This window comes from Dasypus novemcinctus, chromosome 22 (assembly GCF_030445035.2).
Source record: "Dasypus novemcinctus isolate mDasNov1 chromosome 22, mDasNov1.1.hap2, whole genome shotgun sequence".
Classification (NCBI taxonomy): domain Eukaryota; kingdom Metazoa; phylum Chordata; class Mammalia; order Cingulata; family Dasypodidae; genus Dasypus; species Dasypus novemcinctus.
The window spans coordinates 2,977,012-2,999,837 of NC_080694.1; the positions used below are offsets into that span (position 1 = coordinate 2,977,012).

At 40.7% G+C, this 22,826-nt stretch overlaps 1 protein-coding gene and 1 pseudogene across 1 annotated transcript; one reads left to right on the forward strand and one right to left on the reverse strand.

The window, feature by feature from the left end:
• Positions 1–1,426: 1,426 nt before the first annotated feature.
• LOC111765167 (U1 spliceosomal RNA) lies at positions 1,427–1,579 on the forward strand (annotated as a pseudogene).
• A 17,435-nt stretch (positions 1,580–19,014) lies between these two features.
• Positions 19,015–19,959, reverse strand: LOC101445473 (olfactory receptor 10A7-like). The gene has a single exon (XM_004462632.1). The coding sequence runs from the start codon at positions 19,957–19,959 to the stop codon at positions 19,015–19,017; it is 945 nt and encodes a 314-aa protein (XP_004462689.1).
• Between the last annotated feature and the right edge of the window lie 2,867 nt (positions 19,960–22,826).

A 22,826-nucleotide genomic window follows, 5' to 3' on the forward strand; every position in this document is an offset into this window, starting at 1 on the left:
ATAATATTGAAAAACCCTTAGCTAGACTAAGAAAGAAAAAAAGAAAGAAGATGCAAATACACAAAATAAGAAATGAGAAAGGAGATATCACCACTGACCCTGCAGAAATAGATTATCATAAGAGGATACTTTGAAAAATAATATTCCAACAAAAATGACAATTCAGAGGAAATGGACAAATTCCTAGAAACACATAAGCAGCCTACATTGACAAAAGAAGAAATTGATGATCTCAACAAACCAATCACAAGTAAAGAGATAGAATCAGTCATTAAAAACCTCCCGACTAAGAAGAGCCCAGGGCCTGATGGTTTCACAGGTGAATTCTACAAAACATTCCGGAAAGAACTAATACCAGTCCTGCGGAAACTCTTCCAAAAAATCAAAACAGAAGGAACATTACCTAACTCATTCTATGATGCCAACATTACCCTAGTATACCAAAGCCAAACAAAGACACCACAAGAAAGGAAAATTACAGACCAATTTCTCTAATGAAGCTAGATGCAGAAATCCTCAACAAAATGTTTGCTAGCTATATTCAACAACACATTAAATGAATTATACACCATGACCAAGTGGGATTCATTCCAGGTATGCAAGGATGGTTCAATATAAGAAAATCAATCAATGTAATACGCCATCTAAACAGATTGAAGGAAAAAAAATCAATCACATGATTATATCTACAGATGCAGAAAAAGCATTTGAGAAAATATAGCACCCTTTCTTGATAAAAACACTGCAAAAGATCGGAATACAAGGAAATTTTCTGAACATGATAAAAGAGTATATATGAAAAACCCACAGCCAACATCATTTACAATGGTGAAATCCTAAAATCCTTCCCTCTAAGATCAGGAAAAAGACAAGGATGCCCACTCTCACCTTTTCTATTTATCATTGTCTTAGAAGTACTTGCTTGAAGAACCAGATATAAAAGGCATTCAAATTGGAAAGGAAGATGTCAAAATTTCCTTATTTGCAGATGACATGATCCTATACACAGAAAACCCTGAGAGGTCTACAACAAAGCTTCTAGAACTCATAAATGAGTTTAGTAAAGTCACTGGTTATAAGATCAATGCACAAAAATCAGTAGCATTTCTGTACACCAGTAATGAGCAAGCTCAGGAGGAAATCAAGAAACAAATACCATTTAAAATAGTAAATAAAAAAATCAAATACCTAGGAATAAATTTAAAGATGTAAAAAACTTATACACAGAGAACTACACAAGATTGTTCAAGGAAGTCAAAGAAGATCTAAATAAATGGAAGACTATTCCCTGTTCATGGATAGGAAGAGTAAATATTATTAAGATGTCTATCCTACCAAAACTAATCTACACATCCAATGCAATCCCAAAGAAATCAACACAGCTTTCTTTAAGGAACTAGAAAAACTAGCTATGAAATTTATTTGGATACTTATCTCTCAGGGGAGATGACCATGATCATGAAGGTGGTTTTCCCAGGGCGAGGATTATCCATTGCACTCCGGGTGTGCTGACCCCTTCGATTTCCCCAAATGTGGGAAACTTGACTGCATAATTTGTGGTAGTTGGCACTCTCCCCTGAAAAAGAGAAAAAAGAAAAAAAAAAAGAAATTTATTTGGAAAGGAAAGAGGCCCTGAATAGCCAAAGACATATTGAAAAAGAAAAATGAAATTAGAGGAAGCACACTACCTGACTTCAAAATATACTACAAAGCTACAGTAGTGTAAACAACATGGTATTGGCACAAGGAGAGACACACAGACCAATGGAACCTAATTGAGAGTTCTGATATAGATCCTCATATATATAGTCATATAATATTTGATAAAGCCACCACACCCTCTCAAGTGGGAGAGAATGTCCTATTCAACAAATGGTTCCTGGAGAACTGGATATCCATATGTAAAAGAATGAAAAAGGATTACCATCTCACACCTTATACAAAAATCAACTCAAGATGGATCAAAGACCTAAATATAAGAGCCAAGACCATAAAGACGTTGGAAAGCAGTGTAGGGAAGCATTTACAAGACCCTGTAATAGGAAGTGGCTTCATGAACTTCACACTTCTCCAAAGAAGAAATACAAATGGCTAAAAAAGCACATGAAAAAGTGCTCCAAATCTCTAGCTATCAGGGAAATGCAAATCAAAACTACAATGAGATACCATCTTACTCCCATAAGATTGGCAGCTATGAAAAATACAGAAGAATACAAATGCTGGAGAGGATGTGGAGGAATGGGAACACTCATCCACTGCTAGTGGGAATGCAGAAGGATCCAGCCATTCTGGAGGACAGTTTGGCGGTTTCTCAAAAAACTAACCATAGATTTGCCATATGACCCAGCAATTCCACTGCTAGGTATATACCCAGTAGAACTGAAAATAAGGACACAAAGCGATATATGTACACCATTGTTCATAGCAGCATTGTTCATTATTGCCAAAAGTTGGAATCAACCAAAATGCCCATCAACAGATGAATGGATAAATAAAATGTGGTATATACATACAATGGAATACTACTCAGCTTTAAGAACAAATACACTACAAACACACGTGATACGATGGATGAATCTTGAGAACCTTATGTTGAGTGAAGCAACCCAGGCATTGAAGGACAAATACTACATGACCTCAATATGAAATAAGTAAACCAAGCTGCCTCAGAGAGCTAGAGACTGGATGATAGGCTTAAAGGAAATTGGGGGTAGAGAAAGGATGTAAGGTGACACCTACATGGGTGAAATCTATGATAAGCTGGAGGTAAGTATTTGTACAAGGAAGGGATAAAATGGGGGCATCTGGTTACCTTTGGGTGGGGCTTTGCAGCCTTGAGGGGGCTAGGGAAGGGAGGATGGGTAATATTGCCCAAGGAATTGGGGGGAGTTTGGGGGAACATTCGAACATAGGAGATTGTCAGGTGTTTGGTTGAGAGTATAATGCTGAGAAAACTTTTTCAAAATATAATAAAGAAGGTTACCTGTTTAAGATGCTTAAAGGGAATAATCTGATGCAGGACAGACCCCCGAAGGAATATGTGAATGCTCATTTTGCCATAGTGGGTTATATCATTGGATAGAGACCCATATAATCAGAGTGAAGGTATACCCACATCCTGGGGGGGATTGATGCTCTCAAATAGAGGGAATTGTATCTCTCTGGAGAAATGGTGGCTCCCAGTGCATTAGGGCAGTTCAGCACATCAAGCCCTCAACACTGTTGCAAGTATCTCTGAACATGGACCTTCAAGCAATGAAGATTGACTGTCACTGTGGGCCCTAAAGGGAGGGGGAAAGAGGTATTGAATAGATGGAACCAATGTGACAGCGTGGGCAATAGAAGTGTTCCACAAGAGAATGCAAGGATGGATATAAAACATGTAAAATTACAGCAAAAAAATGTAGAGGGGCAGATAGGCTAAAATGTAAATGATAATGTAAAACATAAGATAACTAAAAATTTAGAAAATCATGTAGTCTGAAATATAAACCACTATGTAAACACAAATATTACCTTGTTTGAACGCTATTGTCTCAATATCTGTAGATCAGTTTCAGTAAATATGGTATGAATATGTAAAAAGATTATTGCGGTGGAAGGGAAAGGGTTTTATGTTGGATATGTGGGAGTACTGTATATTTTATATATGAATTACTGTGATCTAAAACTTGTGAAGATAAGCTTAATAATTAGAAAAAAGAAAAGAAAAAGATAGGACATAGACACTGAGGAAAAGATGTAAGTTGTTGCCTTGCCAATTTGTATACAGGGCAATACTTATTGCAGTGATGGAAGGCAAAACATCAAAAACAAAGCTTTTGCATTTTTAAATTTTTTGATACCCCAATTTATTTTTACCTTAATTTTTCCAAATTAATAAGTATTCTATATCTAACCTTTAAACTCATCACTATATTCCATTTTACTATTAATGGAACCTGGCAATATATTGGGCTTCACTTTTCAGGAAGTTTTAGATCACAGAGAGGTTCAACAATGGCAGGGGAGGAATACTGGTGTGGGATGTAATTGACAGGGGACACATGATTGGCAGGGAGTTCTACAGGGCATATATCCAAGGTACATTAAAATGTTTGGGTATTTTCATAGTGGATACAATTAAAAACAACTGAGGGCATGCTGAGTACCTAGCCAGGGGAGCTCTATCACAGTCCCTAAAGGAACAGCAACAATCCCCCAAGTGCAACGGCAAAGACCAAAAAAGAATGAAGGTCCAACAGTGAGCCCTTGATACTGATGACTATGCTAGTGAGCCTGTGCACCTGAGATAAGAACAAGGCCTAGAGCTGCAGGTTGCCTAAGAGTTACCTCCTTATAGCCTCTGTTTTGCTCAAATGTGGCCAGTCTTGAAGCCAAACTCAGCATGTAAATGCGTTGCCTTTCCCCCAGTGTGGGACATGACTCCTGGGGATGAGCCTCCCTTAGCACTGAGGGATTACTACCAAGTACCAGCTGATGATGTAACTAGAAAATGACCTTGAATAAAAGGGTCACCTCAGATCAGCAGAATATCTCACTCTACGTATAATACCAGAAGATAAAAATGCTTTTTGACCTGAATCAAAGGGGGAAATGGAAAGGACAAATGAGTTTATATGGCTATGAGTCTCCAAAAAGAGCCAGGAGGTTATCAGAGGGGTTGCCCTTACGCACACCTCAGCAGAGTCCCAGAGACAGATAAAGTAGATATAACCCCAGGTATTGGTTCTCCTGAGGGCTACAGAGACCCACAGGTTCTATGGTTATGGCAGATGGAGTTCAGTGTCATGTCAATTGGCCCTACTTTGGAGTTTGTGTTTCTGTGTGATGGAGATGGACTCAGATGTGATCTTTGTCCATAAGCCTCTCCTGTTACTTTTACCAGAACTATAGTTGGTGCTGGGGTTTAATATATACCCAGGGGACCTGAATCTCTGGACTGACCATGTGATAGCCTGGCTCTGAGCCTCAACAGACTTCAGCTACTACACTCTGGTTTATTGTACTTAACCCACTCGGCTAACATGGAATCGAAGAAGGTCAACCACCACACCAGGGAGCCAAGAGTGCCTACAGCTGAAAGCAGGAGGATCACATCCAGCATCCATGTGGAGTCTAGGCCCCCTCTTGATGTAGATGTGGAGTGGACACAACCAATCCAAGTTCCACAGAATGGAGGAATAGAATATGGATTAGAGTGGACTTAATGATATTCTATTCATGAACTATTGTGTTTAGTAATCGAAGAAAATGTGACACTGGTGTGGAAAGGGTGGCCATGGTGGCTGCTGGGGGTAGGGAGTGGGAGGAAGAGATGAGATGTGGGGGTGTTTTCGGGACTTGGAGTTGTCCTGGGTGGTGCTGTGGGGACAGTTGCCAGACATTGTGTGTCCTCCCATGGCCCACTGGGTGGAATGTGGGAGAGTGTGGGCTATGATGTGGACCATTGACCATGAGGTGCAGTGGTCCTCAGCGATGTATTCACCAAATGCAATGAATGTCTCAGGATGATGGAGGAGATTGTTGCTATGGGGGGAGGAGTACAGTGAGGGGTTTGGGGGGATATGTGGGGGTCTCATATTATTTGAATGTAATATTAGAAAATAAAGACAAAAAAATTTTGGTATTACCATCCAGAGGAAGGAAAATCTCATATCTCAAACATACAGACAAATGCAAAGACTTTAGAGCTTCAGTTTAAAATTTTCCAGTCATAAGTCAGAAATAAAAACACAGAAGCATAGAAAACAGAAATCTCATGAGTTTTATTTCTCATTTACAGTTTGTTAGGAATCCTTTTATTTTAGTATGCCAAGGCTGCCAATATAAAACACCAAAAGTCTGTGTGCATTTATAATGGGCATTTACTAGGATAAAAGCTTACAGTTCCAAAGCTGTTAAAATGTACAAATCAAGATATCATCAGAGATGCTTTTGGATCAAGGGTTATCTGCCTGATCTCCCGCCACATGGCAAAGCAAGGTTGTAGCTTTTCCTCAGGTTCGGCCTGCTCCCTGATTCCAGCCTCTGACATTTCTCAGCCTCCAGGGGTTTCTCTTGGCCTCTCTTTCAGCTATAGCTTGTCATGGAGTCCTCTTTAACATGACAGTGCAAAAATGACACCCATATTTTCCTGTGTTTCAGTTTCCAGTTCTTTATTTATGTAAGACCCCAGCAAGAGGATGGAGACCAAACCTGGGTCACATCTCACTGAGTTAGTTGAAGCAAAGGTCCTAAAGTGATATAATTAAGTGATCTAACCAAAGGTTCCCTTATCCTCATCCAGGTTGTGTTCTTCAATGGCCTTGTGGATCATGGCTGGAGCCCTTTCTTGGTCAGTCACCTGTGGTGGATCAAGAGACAGGCCCTCAGGGTACTCCCCCAGAATGCAGCTGCCAGAGACCCTATGGAACCAACCTTGGTCAGGGCTGGGTCTGAAGGGGCCTGTCTTCTCTTGCTTCCCCAGGGACACCGCCACAGAATGAGATGGGTCTTTTCAAACATTCCTCACACCATCTCCTACAAGAAACTACACCTCTACCTTGACATTGTTTCCCAGTGTGGGTTCAAACCCCTGCCCTGTAGACTGAACCCTGCCCCTGGGTCCTCAGCCTCCATGACTGCTATGGACTTCCAGGGCCCTGGGGACAAAGGGTGACCATGCAGCAGAAGGTGGGGACTGAGGAGTGAAATCTGGGCCTCTGTCACCTCCAGCCTCCCAATCATGGGAGAAGGATTGCCCTCAAGGAGTGCCCCTGCCCTAACTCTGCTCCTTCAGTATACCTCCAGGTAGCAGTGAAACCCCAGGGCAGAGCACACAACATCTATCCCAAGCCCAGCTGTGAGAGAGGAGGAGGGGCTGGATAACAACCTACAACACACCAGGACTGCCCTGAGCTCCAAGATGCAGCTGTGGTCAGCAAGGTTGCCTTGACCATGAGGGCCCAGCTATAGGCAGGGCTCAGGTCAAGGGTCAAACAAGTGACGGCTTAATAAAACCATACCTGCTCCTTGCCACAAGAGAAGTGTAACCCAGGGAGTTGTATAGCATGGCAGCTGGGGCAACCAACCTCTTTGAAGTGGGAGCTTCAGTGGCTCCATCTGCACATCCCATCCAGGATCTGGCTCCTGTTCATACCTTGATGGCCACCATCCTGGGACTGACCCCGTCCTCCCTTCTGTGTCAAGGAATGAGCCCCTCATTAATTGATGTCTCCACATACTGGCCCAAACTCCACTTTGAGGCCAAAGCTCATCTGCTGTCCCTGTTCTTCTGTGACCCTCCAGTGACTCCTGTCTCTCCCCATAATGAAGTCAAACTTCATCCAGCAGCTCACAGGGCCTGGTGTGACCCAGCTCCCAACACCTCTCTGTCCTCAACTCTTCCTCTTGACCCCTGCTTCCTCAGCCTCACTTCCAGGCTCTTTCTCAGTCCTGGGTGTTCCTTCCCTCCTCCTCTTTGGGTCTGTCTTCCCAGACCTTTCTCACTCAGCGTGCCAGCCTCTGCCCCAATATCTACCATCCTGAGCCCTCACCACCATTGAACACATGCTTTTCCTGCCTCTGGAGGTCCCATCTGTCCTTCCTGGCCCACTAGAAAGACTGATCCAGGATGGCCAAGAGGAAACATGTCATTCCTTATGTGTCCACAGCCTGAACCACTGAGGAGCCTAAGGGACAGCAGCATGCCTGGCACACCAGGATGTTCTTGTACTTATAATTGTCCTCAAGCAGGCTGACACAGATGATGCAGCAGTTGCCCATATGCTGTTTTTAGCATGGCCGTGTGTCGTGGCACTTGTGGTTGGTCCAGGTGGCCTTGGGTTTGATGGAGGAGGAGGAAGAGGATGTTCCTCCAGATGCTGATGTGATGCAGAGGTCAACTGCTCCAACTGGGTGACAGCTAGATCAGCAGAAGGCTTAGAGGCTTAGGAGTGACTCATGGCTATGTGAGAAGCTCCAGGAAGTTCTAAAATTACTGTAGGTGTCAGCTATCCTTGATCCCTTTGTGGAATTGGAGAGGGTCAAGCTGGCACAGGAGATGGAGCATGAGGGTGTGGGGGGACCTGAGAAGAGATGGGTAGACACTTTCATTTCCTGGCCATCTTGGGACTCTGGACATGGCCCAGGTGGATTTCCACCTTGGAGCTTGAGGAGCAGGCCACATGTTTGTGAGGCGAGTCAGCTGCATCCCCGCTGCTGAAGTCAGGATCACACTGGAGCTGGACACTGGAGTGGGAGGTGTTACTATCACCAGACTCAGTGTCTGGAGCCAGGCTGCTGGAAGGATGGGACGGCTTACCTTGGGGGCCTCCCCCAGGATGCAACAAATCCTATGCTCTGCTACCACCACACCCTGCTAAGTGCTCAGTCCATCAAAAGGAGCCAGTGAGCTCCAACTGTCTTAGAGATCATGCAGCATCACCCCATTTCAAAGAAGAGGAACAGGCCCAGAGATTGGGTGACTCGCCCCAGTCACAAGCTTGATCGGGAGTGGAGGACTAAACTGTTAGGTTCCCTAAGCCCATGCTTAGTCTGAAGCTTTCCTGAGTCCTCAGCCAGTCCACACTTACCCACCCTGGATGGGAATTCACTCTTCACTCCAAGGCTTGATGCCTTACAGGTGGTGTTTGTCCTTGAAGCTTTTACTGGCCGACTGGGATGGAGACTCCAGCTCATGGGACAGGTGGTAGCTACAGGACAATGTGGCAGCTGTGAGGCCTCCAGGAGCCACAATTCAGGTCTTCCTCCCAATGTCCACACAGGAGTTGGCATTTGGGTGTCCCAACAACAGGGCGATCCCACCCCTATAGTAGCCATACCTAGTCCTGACCCCACCTGTCATTCTCACTGAGCTACTCCATGGCCCCAAACCAGGCCCAAAATTGCTCATTGGACATGAGGGAATCAAAGCAGCAGCCTGTCTGGAGCTGCTGGAGTTCAACAACCATCTAGTATTTCTGGGGCCAGAGGGAAGGAAGAGTCATTGTGGAGGCCTTGATAGGCTTGCAGGGTGAGACAGGGTCCAGTGTCTGGGTTTCCTCCTATGGCTTTCCCCACCCCTCCACACCCTTCCAGGCTCTACCTGCCCTCAAGGCTGAGTTCACACAGCTCATCTTCCAGGAATATGTTCTTCATCCCAAGTATAACCCCTTCCCTCCAGAGGGAAGGTCAGCCCTCTATTTTCTCCTCAAACTCTCAGCATCAATCTAAGAGGAAGTTGCATGCAGCCCAGGGGTGTCCTGCCCAGGAGGGTCTCTGTTTTCCATCTCCCACCCTACCCCAGCCCTGCCCCTACAGTGATGGCCACAGCTGCTCACCTTCCTCATTTTTGTCAAAATTGACCGTCCTCCCCTGGAAGGCAGAGTTCACATCCATCATAAAGGGGTCTCCATCCATTGCCATGCCCATCGCCACCTCTGAGTCCCTGTCACACTGAATGACTCTGGGGTTCAACATGCACAGGGCAGTCCAGACCAGGAATGGACCTAGGCAGACTTCTGGGCACTAGGAATGGGGACTGGGATGGAGACAGAGAAACTTTCCAGTCCCAGCCTCTGTTCACAATTGAGAAATGGCCTCTTGGACCAGCCTCCTTTTACTCATCTGTAAGAAGGTATGGCACCCCCTCTCTCAGGGAGGCTGTGAGGCTCTCAGGAGATGTGGTGTGCCCACTGGTGAGAGCTCAGGGCTCAGGGAGTGGTCTCTCCTCCCAAGCCACAGGGACCCTTTCCCATCTTGCCCCTGTCCCTAGTCTCACTTCCAGATACTCCTGCATGGCATAGACCACCACAAAAAATTGGGTGAGAAATATCCCCAGGCATGGGAAAATGCCCTGTACATCACCCTGTGGCATTGGGTAGGGTGGGAATGAGCATAGGTTCTCAGGTGTCCTCAAGATGCCTCCCTGAATTCTCTTCAGTCTCAGGCTTCTAGGACCATGGACACTTAGCTGTCACCCCTGTTACCCTCCCAGTTTCCAAGGATGCCAAACTCCCTTGCAGTTACCTCCTGGCACTGTCTTTTCTAAAATCACCAAGTTTATCCCCCTCTGCCATTCAATACACCTAATTCAGCTCTTCTAGGCTCTTGCTCTGAATGGCTGTAACTAGTTCCCCAGGATTCTCACAGCTCACTGCCCTAAAGGTTCCAGGGGAGGGGACAATGAAGAGAGGCTTTCCAGGCTTAGTGGTCCAGGAAGGATGGGTTTGAGGAGGGCCCCCATGCTGGCTTGGGGGCCACCATGCCCTGACACTCCTGACCTCAGGCATACACACCCTCTGTTGCTGCTGCTTCTTCTGGGCTTTTTTGAGGTTCATCTCCAGGGTAGCATAATTGGAGATTCCCTCCTGCTGGGATTAAGGGTGTGATAAGGCTCTCTGTCCCTCAGCTATTGGCCTGGGGTCTTGGACATCTGGACCAAGTGGGCAGGTGGAAATCTGCTGCCATTACATGCCTGCTGCCTCCTGCCTGAACTTGTGCAAGTGAACTGGCCTCCCTGAGTCTGTTTGTTCATTTGTGACTTGAGGACAAAGACCTGACCATCCTCACTGGGAGTCCAGAGAGCTCAGTGTTGCACACTAGCAGCACAGATGATGTGGCCATTGTGCTTTCCCTCTTGGAGTCACAGGCATGCTCAGCCACATTCCTTTTCTCCCTTGAATCTCACAACATCACTGTGAGGATGGCAGAACTAGATGGTAATGCTTCCATTCCACATGGACACAGAGGCCTAAGTGATTATAGACTTGGACTCATTCACTCAGGGCATCAAGGACAGGCTGCTCACTTCAGACAGAGGTCTCATGTGAGTTGACATCACCCCACCACCCACTACCACTAACTGGTGTCTGGTTTTCCTGGCCTCTGAGTGTGGGTTGGGGGAAGTTGTGTTAATAGCCTGGTTAACACAACAGTTAATTTACAAGCAAAGTTGAAGATGGACAAGCAATATTCACATTTATAATGCATTTAATTTTCAGAGTTAGACCAAATCATTCCATGATTGCACAATACGTGATCTATTATTATGAATTACAAATCATGATTATCAATGTAAGTTGAATAGGGAAAATCAATTATAGTGACAAAAACTATATGTTTGTGGTAGTTTGAGTTTGACATTACTAAGAATGTCAGCCCCTGTGTTATGGATCACCATATTGGTCTAATACTTTTCTCCCACCATTACACAGGCAATGTTGAAAAATGGTTGTTTTTTTGTTTGTTTGTTTTTTTTATCACAGAGAAGACATTTGGCGTTCTTTGCTAAAACCTGAACTGCCTCAGTCAAACCAATCAGGTTGGGAAGAGTAAGTGGAACATGGGGCATTTTGGGGACATTGGAATTGTTCTGCATGATATTACAATGATGGAGACAAGTCATTATACAATTGTCAGTGCAAAGTGTAAACCATAATGTAAACTAGAGACCATGGTTAGTAGCAATGCTTCAATATGTGTTCACCAATTGTGACAAATGTGCCACACTAGTGAAAGATGTTGTTAATAGGGAAAAGTGTGGGAGGTGGAAGCAGTGGGGTATATGGGAATCCCCTGTATTCTTGATGTCACATTTATGTAACCTAAAACTTATTTAAAAATAAAGAGAATGAAATCTAAACCAAGTAAAGTACATGGAGATACCACTACATGTTTAACAGAATGTTTAATTAAAAGAAAGTATTAACTCTAAGGATTTGAGTACCTGCAGAGCCACTGGAAATCTCACACATTGTTGGCTGAAATGCAAAATACTGAATATACACTTATCATGCAACTCAGCAAATTAGAGTATTGGGAAATTAAAACATACATCTACATAAAGACCCGTACCCAGGAGTTCATAGCAACTGTATTGAAAATAGTCACTATGTGGAAACAACTCAAATGACTATTCATTGGTGAAAGGATTAACAATTTTCAGAATATCTATATAATGGAATTCTATTCACAATAAAAAATGAACAAACTATCATATGAAATAACATGGGACTAATATCAAAACCATATTAGTGGAAGAAGGCAATTCCCAAAGTCCACTTACTATGTGATTCTATCAGGAATCATTGTGGGCTGAGTGAGTAAGCAGAGAAATTTTTGTGATGGGAATTTTTTTATTGTGGTTGCATTTATAATGCAACATTTCCCATTTTAACCATTTTTACATGTATACATTCACATTTCCTTTATAGACTGTATGCTCAAACCCATACATTTATCATTTTTTATGCATTTAATTTGTAGAACTTGAAAAAAGTTAAAAAGTGGAGTTTGCAAAAATATCCAATACAATAGTACTGCTATTTATAATTACCTATATTGTTACTTTCACCAGAGGTCATTTCTTTATGCCTTTGATCCAGTGGCTAGTGTCTTTCTTTTCAGTTTGAAGAGCTCCCTTTCAGCATTGCCTTTAGGGAAGGTTTATTGGTGATGAAGTACCTCGTTTTTGTTTATGTGGTAATGTCTTAATATCTCCCTGCTAGAAAGACAGCTGCAGGGTTTATAAAATAATGGGTTGGAAATTATTTTCTTTCATAACTTAAAATATTTCATTCCATTGCCTTCTTGCTGCCATGATTTCTGATAAGAAATCAAATTGGAATTCCCTTGTAAATAAAAAGTTTCTCTCTTGAAGCTTTCATCACAATCCCTTTTTCACAGACATGCCACAGTTTGGCTACATATATGCCTGGGTATGGTTCTTTTTTAGTTTATCCTGTCTTTATTTCTTTGGGATCCTAAAATGTATGTATTCATGTCTTTCACCAAATTTGGGGGATTTTGCCATTATTTATTTGATTATTCCTTCTGCCCATTTCATTCTTTACTCATCTTTGTTGTCTAATAAAATCTGTATATTGGCATGCTTGATGTTTTCCTACAGGTCTCAGTGTTTCTGATCACTTTTTATTTATTTTATCTTTCTGCTCCTCATCCTGAAACTTTTCATTTGTCTTGTATTTGAGTTTACTAATCTTTATTCTCCCAGTTTCAAGAGTATTGTGAAACCAACTAGGGGATTTTCATTTCAGTTATTGTGGTTTACAACTCCAGTATTTCTGTTTCTGTTTTCTTTCTTTTTTAATATTTCTATCTTGTATTAAGATTTTCATATTGTTCATTTTTCCCCTGATATTCTTTAGTTCCATTTTTCATTTATCTCCTTCAGTATGTTGAAATTCTTTTTTTAAAAATAATTTTTAAATGAATTTTTATCCCCTTCTTTTTGATCAGGCATCATTTGCTGTTTGTTTGTCTTGTAATCTTTTGTGCTACAAATGCACATTTTACTATTTTAATGTATTATCACTGGGATTTAGTCCCTGAGATATCTACTCCTTAAGTTTGTATCCAGGTTGTGATATGACAGAGATTTCCTTGAGTGCAGGTAGTAACTAAAATTCTTTAAAAATGAAAAAAAAAACTTTCAAAGTTTATGAATTACTTTTCTTTTGGCAACTGCCTTCCTTTGTAGTTTAGACCTCCTATCAAAGAAGTCATCATGATAAAACTGTGAATTGCAGGGTCCACTTTGTGTTTCCTGAGCTTGCCTCTTGTCCTGATATTGTACTTTCCAGTGACCTAAGAAATCCCCACATTTACAGGAATTCAAAAACCCCTCTAATCCTTATGAAAAGAACTTTCTCACCTTCCTGAGCACCCAATTTTATGACTTAAAACAGCTTAATTCTTTGCTCCAGGCTGCTTTGACTTGTTTTTCATAAGATGTTTCTGCTTGCAGGACAAGCTCTGGGATGGTGAGTGTAGGGTCTGGATAAGATAGGATGTGCTTTCCATGACCCCGAAGTATAGAAGCAGGAGGGGGATGGCCAAACTGGCCAGTGGCCCACCCCGCTACTTGAGAGGAAAAGCTGATTCCAGATAAATATCAGAGCCTGTGTATTGTAAATGTATTAATTGCTTAAAACTATGTACATGGTGTTCCAGGGAGCACCCTGGTTCCCCCGGTAAAGCTCATTACATTGTATGAGTTGTTAATCTTTTACTGAGCTATGTGCATTGCTTCACTGTTTAAGTATCAGTTGGGCCCACCAGTACTGCTGTTGAGCCCTATATAATTTTTGTTTCCCTGCTGAGCAGTCTGGTAACTGCCCAACCAACCTTCATCAGGATCTGTGGTAATAAATGGCATGACTGCTGCTCTGCTGCTGGCCTCCCATGTGATTTTCTTTTTTTTTTGAATGTCAAAGTACTCTGTTACCCTTCTGAAGTTTGACCTCCTGCATTACAGTGAACCAGAGAAAATTTTCCTACTTCAGATTTTTAGGGTAACACCCTTATCTATATCAGATTGGCCCTGACATACAGTGCATAGGTATCACTCTGCTCCCTCTGGAACACGGCCAAGGAATTATAGTGGGAGGAGAGAATGGCAAGGGATGGGTTGGGGGAGGGTCCAGTAAGACCACTATAAGATTCTACTATTTTTAAATGCTGCATTTTCTTGATTTGGCACTCATTCAGTTACTGCAACAGTTGAACAATTTTTTGGAATTCTGAGAAAGGTGGTTATATCGGATTTTGATGTTTCACCAAAGGCTCTGTGGGGTAACAGCATTTTGGAGCATCTTACACAACCACCTTGTATGACCAGAGCCCCCATGTATGCCTTTTGTAGGCCACCCTAGTCAAGGGCATGGTAATGATTCTAGATGAGATTTTAGGTAAATTTTGTAATTTAATAAGAGAAACAAATTCAATAAGAGAATAACATTCAAGAGAATATATATACCAGTAGAGGGAAATAATGCTAGCAATGTTACTTCCAAATGAAAAGGATTCAAAGTCAGAGTAGGTACTGAATGAAGTACGGTAGAAATAAAATCTGTATGTTTTAGTGAGTACTAATTGCTGCTTCCTGAAACTAAACTTATTTCTAATTTGGACCACAAATTTGAAAGACACCAAAATTCATGTTGCTTCTAAGTATTCAGTAATGAATCAAATATGTATTCGATTATAGTCTACAAAAAAGTGTTAATAATTAAGTTGATCTCTTGCATATAGATATATGTTCACACACATAATCATGCACACACAAAATAGACACATAAACACACACAAGGAGACACATACATGCACATCAAAGCTTGTTCTTTTTCCATGTTAGAGGGAAACAACTTACTGGACTTTTAATCATTTCACTTATTTAACCAGTTAACTCATCTGAAGAGTCAAATTGCATTTGAAGTCCAGGACTCAAGTTTAAACCTCTAAAAATGTTGCCTTCAATTGTATATTGTATATATGAGAATGTGTTGAGCCAAAATGAAGAAACATCTTTGCTATTATGATCTCATTAAACTCTTGGGAAGACTATGCTGTCATTACATGAGAGAAACTTTCCCATAATTAATCCTTAGAGAAATTGACTCCTCTATACTTTTTCTTCCCCTAATTGTACTTTCATGACCATTTGTATTCTTTCTTATGGTTTCCAGTAGTAGACTTGTCTGCAAAATTAGTTAAATAATCTACATCTATATATTGTCAACAACTGGTCAACAGTTATTTTTAGTATGGGGGAAAAGTTGTTCAGCTAAAAGTGAGGTTGAATTAATCAGATATTTACTCATTTGAGTGAGACTCTTAAAGTCATGTTTATTTCCCAAAGGTATTTTACAGATAATATAATAAATTGAATTAAGCCAATATATTTTATCTTATCTATATGAGTCTGGAAATGCAACAAACAGTGGGGATTGCTAGAAAATAGACAAAGCTTTTACTCTAGGGAGTTTTCATTTAGAAGTGGCTAAACATTGAAACTAGGATATAATGGAAGAGGGTGACACCCTGGAATAATGCTGTTCAATAGTGCTTTTCAATTTTCATTAAACCATAGATACTGATTCACAAGTACTTTCCTGATATTATTTAAAGATCTTTGATGTGAATATCTCATTAATTTTAAATAATAACTGAAAAATATTGGTTTTATGGCATGTATGTTGCTTCCAGATTCACTTATTGCTACTACAATCTCCATAGTATTATTAAATTGCTGATTTGACTGTTAGGCAAAAAAGAAAGATTAATTATTGTAACAGAAAATTAATTTGCCATGCTTAAGGAAGGCTAATCCTAGTTTCATGGTAAATAAAATGAGTGACAAATGTTTACAAATTGGGAGTTAAGTTCCAATTTGATTTAGATCTGATTTCCCACACAATGCTGTTTCCCCTACAAACCCAGGTATCTCTCTTAGCCCTTGCTCTAGAACCTCTCCCACTCACATCCTGGGAAGGACTGGCAGACCCACATGCCATCCTGCCAGGGCTAAAACCATTTTCCCACCAGAAGGGACATAGCAAATGACATGATTAGAACCCACTTCAGCTTAGCCTCTTTGAGATGGCCCCTGGGCAACCTTTCCTCATCCAGGACTTGGAAACCAGTTTCTGATAAAAACTTGGTGAGAAAATAAGCCTCACTCTCAATTAGAGCCAAAATGTAAGGAACTTTACTCTGTAACTCTGATCTTGCTTCAGGATATTTAGATGGCTGGAGCAGTGATTACAAAAGCAAACTGTGGTATCTTTGATAAAATTGTATTTGTAAGATGTTAAAATTTTGGATTAAAATGTTAGTGTACCTTTAAGAAAAGCCACTGTGACGGTTTGCTTGGTCTGTAGAGGTGGGGTCTGGCTGCGGACGAGGGGTCGGTCCAGCTCTGGACAAGGGGTCGGTCCCACTTGGGACGAGGGGTCGGTCCGGCAGCAGACGAGGGGTCCGTCTCACAGGGGTTGCACGGTTCGGCTGACAGGGTCGCCCGGCGAAGCCGGCGACGAAGGGGTCGCCCGGAGAAGCAGGCGACGAACTGGGGACAAGGGAGGCCAGGCCCTTGTCGGGGGCTCTCAGGACTGGAGGGAGCATGGCAGAAGAACTACCGCAGAGACAAGGTAAACACGCAAATCCACTTTATTGAGGGAGAGGCAACAGTTTTATAGGGGCTGGGGAAGGCTGATTGGTCGAAGCCACGCCCTGTTCTGATTGGCTGCCGGAGAAAGGCCAGTGGGCGGTACTGGACGGGGGAGGGGTGGTGGTTAGGGATTGGCTGTCGCTGTTGCTGGGGGAAGGGGCAGGGTTTAGTGATTGGTGGCTGCTGTTGCTGGGGTGGAGGGCAGACTGGAGTTTCCTGCCCAAGCCTGGCTGTTGCTGCTGTCGGGGGGAGGGAAAAGGGCAGACTGGATTTTTCCGCCCTGCGCCTGTGCAGGGAGAAAGAAGAAGAAGGGTGCCACCCCACAGGCATCGTGTGGCACCATCCGGGAGGAGGGGCGGCCGCAGAAGCATGGCTGCCGAGAAGGGGAGACCCGAGGGCACTCTGCGCCCATGCCGAGCTCCCTTCAGGGGTGGCGGTGAGTCCAACCAGTCACCCTATTATGGCGGCAGCGGAATTAGGCCTACCGCAGCTGCTCCCCCGCCAGGCCAGCAAACCACACTTCAGCCCGAGGGGTGGCCACAAGCCACAAGATAGAATCATGGAAAAATTAACACAAAAATTGAGGTATAGAAGGGTATTCCTGCATGTTTGCACTAGATTGCAATGGAGACCTCAATTTTACAGATATATTACATATTAGACATCTATTGCATCACCCCTTCCCTCTAAAAGTATGCTACGTTCTTCATGTTTTTCTAATATGAAATCACATATCAGACTATAATAAAATTATATGACAGAGGAACACATTGAAATCCTTGGATATTTTGACATTACTTTCTTTTTAATGATATCACAGGTTTCCCATGCAGAAATAATCTCCAGGCACAGGTAGATAATGGGTAGAATGGAGATATTAAGTGAGAGTTATTTAGAGGGTTTACCCCATATTTAGGAAATATGACTTCCTCTAAATTATTCTAAGAGTATACCACATTAGCATGGAAGGAGGAATTATGTTTTCTATGGGCAAATAAATATCAAGAGAAAGTAGCAAAGACAGTTTCTAAAAGTTGTTCAAGTAGTGGAATTGCTACATATTTTTTCTTTCTATAAAAATGTAAAACCTACCACAAAATTCAATATTCTCACTTAAACAGTATTAGAATATGAGAGAATCTAGCATTTATTAAGCCTTTGCTATGTTCCAGGTCCATTACATGTGTTTCACATTCCAACAACTATGTATTAAAATTTCTGATTGTTTTCAGATACAAAATGAAGTACAGTAAAGTGAAGTTATTTGCTCAATATACTTACTAATTGGTTTAACCAGGAATTAACTGTGTCAGTCTTCAAATTCATCAATATTAAACTCATTGCTACATGAGTACCTTAATAAGCTTCAGCTACCAATACGGTAAATAAGTGAAGAGTTAATGGTATGAAATAATTGTTAATATTCAATTATGTAACCTACCTTCTATGTGGTTATAGGTGAAGATTAAATAATTAAAAAGATTTTCTTTAAATAAAAAATTCCCTTTATAAAAACCACTTACCATAAAAGAGGAAATAAAATAAATTATATTAAATGACAAAAAGGAGACCCGAATTCCACACCCTTACTAAACTCTCATTAGTAACTTCTCTGTTTCCTTTCTGTAAAATGTATGTATTTAAAAATTCCCAGGGCCCATCGTCCCTTTGAGTCCTAAAAATGCTGAGACTAACATCTTCAGGTTGACATCCCCTATAAGTTAGAGCTGAATAGAGGACTGGGGATGGGGATCTTATCAAAATTTGAGGGTTTTAAAAAGAGTTAAAAATAAATTATTGAAGTATTGGAAGGAGAATGCCTGCAGAATATAATAATGTTAGCATGGTTAAGTTATCAAAGTATTTCAATGAACTGACATGGCAATAACTTAACACTTTGTCAACTGATTTCCATAAATTTTCATCTGTAGAGGAGAAACCTGAATGGGAAACACTTGGGGACATTAGTAAAAATGCTATGACCATCTTATTCTACAAGTCTACTGAATTCACAATTCTAGTCACAAGGTAAGAAACATTGTCTTTAATTACTAAAGTTTTTACTATGGAATTTTTTGGCTTTTTAAAATTTTCCCCATGACTCTTCCCATAGCTCCTTTTACTTCCTTGTTCCTCAGGCTGTAGATAAATGGATTCAGCATTGGGAAAATGACTGCATAGGATAAGGAGATAAGTTTGTCTCCCTCTGCTGAGTAGAGTGACTTGGGTCTCATGAACCTGACCAGTCCTGTCCCATAATATATGGTCACAACAATCAAGTGGGATGTGCAGGTGGAAAAAGCTTTTTTCCTGCCCTCCACAGAGTCTATTCTCATTACAGCCACCAGAATGCGAACATAGGAGAGGATAATTAGGAGGAAGGGGAGTAAGGCTGTTCCAGCACCTCCTGTCATCATCAAAGCCTCCAGCAGGGAAGTATCATCACAGAACATGTGAAGAATGACTGGCAATTCACAGAAAATGTAGTCAATAACATAAGGACCACAGAGTGGAAGGATTGCAAAATAAAGAGGCACCACTGAGGCAAAGAAGCCAATGGTCCAGGCTGCAAGAGCCAGGGCCAGGCACACAGATGAGCTCATGATAAGCAGGTATCGTAGTGGGTAACAGATGGCCACATAGCGATCCACAGCCATCACTGCAAGGAGTAAGCACTCAGTTGACTCAAGGAATAAGGTGATGTAGGTTTGGGCAAGGCAGAAGTTGTATGATATAACTTTTCTGGTTGCAAGGAAATTAAAGATCATCTTGGGGACCACAATTGTGCTAAAAAATAGGTTGAGAAAAGCCAGATGGCAGAGGAAGTAATACATGGGTGTCTGGAGATAGGAATCAAGAACCACCAGAGAGATGACGGCTGTGTTGCCCAGGAGATTTACCAGGTAGACCAGTGAGAAGAGGAAGAAGAGGGGGATCTCAATCTGAGGGAGATTGGAAAATCCCACCAGGACCAGCTCATTGATAATGCTGGAATTCTCACCTCCCATTTTGGCCACTGAATATTGCCTATTTAAATTAAAGGAAGGAGAAAATAAAAATGGTTTTACATGAAAATTACAAACTTACATCAATTCACTTACACATGAATAGCAACACTGAGGACAAGTTTATTTTGCATTTAAATAATTATTTTTGAAATTTCATTGAACATATGTTTCAAAATAAGAACACACTGGTGGAGTATGTAACACTTCTCCAAATGAATGATTTAATTACTTGATTTAGAAAAATTACATAAGATACTTTGAATTCAAAGCAGAAAATTACACCCACCTCTGCTGAGACTAGCTCAGCAATAGGTCTGCATATAGGGAAGGCAACACAGAACTGATGAAATAACAGGACAGAAAGAAAGACACAAGAAAGGAAACAAAGATGGGACCAGGGGACTTCATAGCTTTTGAAACCGAGAGCCTCAACCCTAGTTTCCATATCGTATTTATTTGAAAGCTAATGAGCAGCTGTTTGCTACAGGAAGCAACTTGCAACATCTTCTAAAATAGCAGGAAGCAATTTGTAACATCTTTTACAATAGCAGGAAGCACCTGCAACATTTACAATAACAGGAAGCAATTGCAACATCATCTATAGTAACAGGAAGCAACAAACTGGTAAGCCAGTTTCCCACAACACACTCTACCCATTATTTCAACATATTATACAATACTCCTCCATATTTTATTTCCTACATGTTATTATTATTGGTTAAAATAAGTTAATTTACTTACATTATGAGAAGAAAGTGATGGCTGAAAATAATTTCATTTCCATTCCTCTACTTTGAATTTTTCAAAATTCATAGTTAACATGTAAGCAAGACCCACTTCTGGTCCCAAAGAAACAAAACTCATCATATCATAAAAATAGAATAATGCACACAAGTTAATTATTTTTACTATTCTCACCACATGAATATTAATTAGAATAATATGAGTAGTCCACCAAACCATCAAACTTTTAAACTTCTAGCAATGCTTTTCCAGAAGATAATCCAATAGTTTCAAGTCAGCCTTTTTGGTCATTTTAAATACATTATGAAAAGTCTTTATGAGATTATGACTCACATATGGACGAATATCTACAGTGATCTACTTTGTGTTCTTTAATTGCAGTAAATTCACCAGTCTGAGTTCAGTTGGGAAGAATGGTGGGTTATATAATTTGCAGAATAACTTACATACCATACAATCTAAAGTCTGTTGCTATTAACAAATGCAAGACACTAAATATGATTAATACAAACCAAAGAGATATTTACTATTTATGAGGTTATCTAAACTCAGAGGAAACTTGAGGAACACAATTTAAGCTTTATGTTTGCACAGACAAAAACTCCCTGTACCTTAATATATCTCCTTTTTCCTTTTCCACTCCTTTCTCTTCATCCTTCCTGAAACATTGTTTCTGACATCTCCTCACTGACTTACATGCAAAGAATTTTTTACATCCTGTTCAACCAACATATGAATCACTAACTTTCCAAGTTACTCGCTTTTCTGCTTGTGCATTCAAAATTCCATTTGAGCATGCTGCATGATTCACAAGGCAACATGGGAGGGTGGAGAATAAGAGCGAGAGCAAGCACAAAGATCTACTCTATGATTGGGGCAGGATGTAAGTGAGCTTAGGTATACCTGAGAACAGTTCACGTACTTACCAAGTCTATTGATATTAGGAAATATCTTCACCCATATTCTGTTCTGTACTGGGTACAATAAATGGATTTTCATACAAAGGATCAAACTGTCAAATCTCTAGCTGGAAATAGCTAGCATGAGAACCACACCCATTTGTCAATCACTTGATTTCATCATATTTAACATTACTTTCTTGGAAATGTGCTCTTGAATTACAAGAAATTTAGGTTGTAAAGAATAACAGTATTATGGCCTAAGATATATAAAACTTGTTTACCTGATTTTACATTATTAACTATAGCTTTATAAATTATCCACATTCTCCTTATTCCTTTCCTTAATTATCTCAACTGTATATTACTGGTAGGGACTGAAATAAAGGATAACATGAATATATAAATATTGCTTACCAGGACTTATAAATCCAAATTGGAGACTTTAGTGAATTGAGCAAGATCTAAGAAGAGAGGCAAAGTTTTGAGTTGGAATCCAGGGGGAGCTAGTTAACTTCATTTAACAAAGAAAAACAAAACTAATTTAAGTTTCATGTACAGCTAATGGCAACCAGCTCATTAATGTAATCTATAATTTACTATTTATGGTGGCATCTGTTAACTCCATTACTTCTGTGGGAATAACATCTCAAAATGGAAGTTCTAAAGATAATGAACTTGTGGGAGCATATTTTTTAATAATTTAATAATAAAACATTTCTTCACTTAAATTTTGTTAACTAAAAAGGTGAAGTTAACTTTTTAATTCATAATTGCCTGCTTTCATTTCACTTGATTAGAAGAGAAAATATTCATTCTTCATTTTGATAATATAAAAGTAAATTTTAACAAAATGTGCCAATGTGCATAAAAATTATGAGTATTTAGAAAGAAAAAAAGCCGCACTCATAAAATTATTTTCAGTCTGTCTTTTTCACACATTTCCCTTCTTGGAATAGTACTACAGCATAGTTCTACACTTCAGATAATGGCATTCATGGATTTTCCAGTCAAAATTATACTCCAGGTTCTGGCTTGTTTTGTGATTTCCTCTCATTAAGTTGTAGTATGTTTTCTATGAAATAAGACAGTGTACATGACTAAGTGTGGATAGTCTTCTGTTATCAAATATATACCATATTGAAACTCAAGTTCATTGACAGGGAATGCCAAAATTAAGATGATTAATATTTCAATAAATATTTCTATCTTCATACTAATATG

Excerpts from the sequence above, each read along its gene's own strand:
- LOC101445473 (XM_004462632.1), bottom strand. The coding sequence starts at position 19,959 with ATGGGAGGTGAGAATTCCAGCATTATCAATGAGCTGGTCCTGGTGGGA.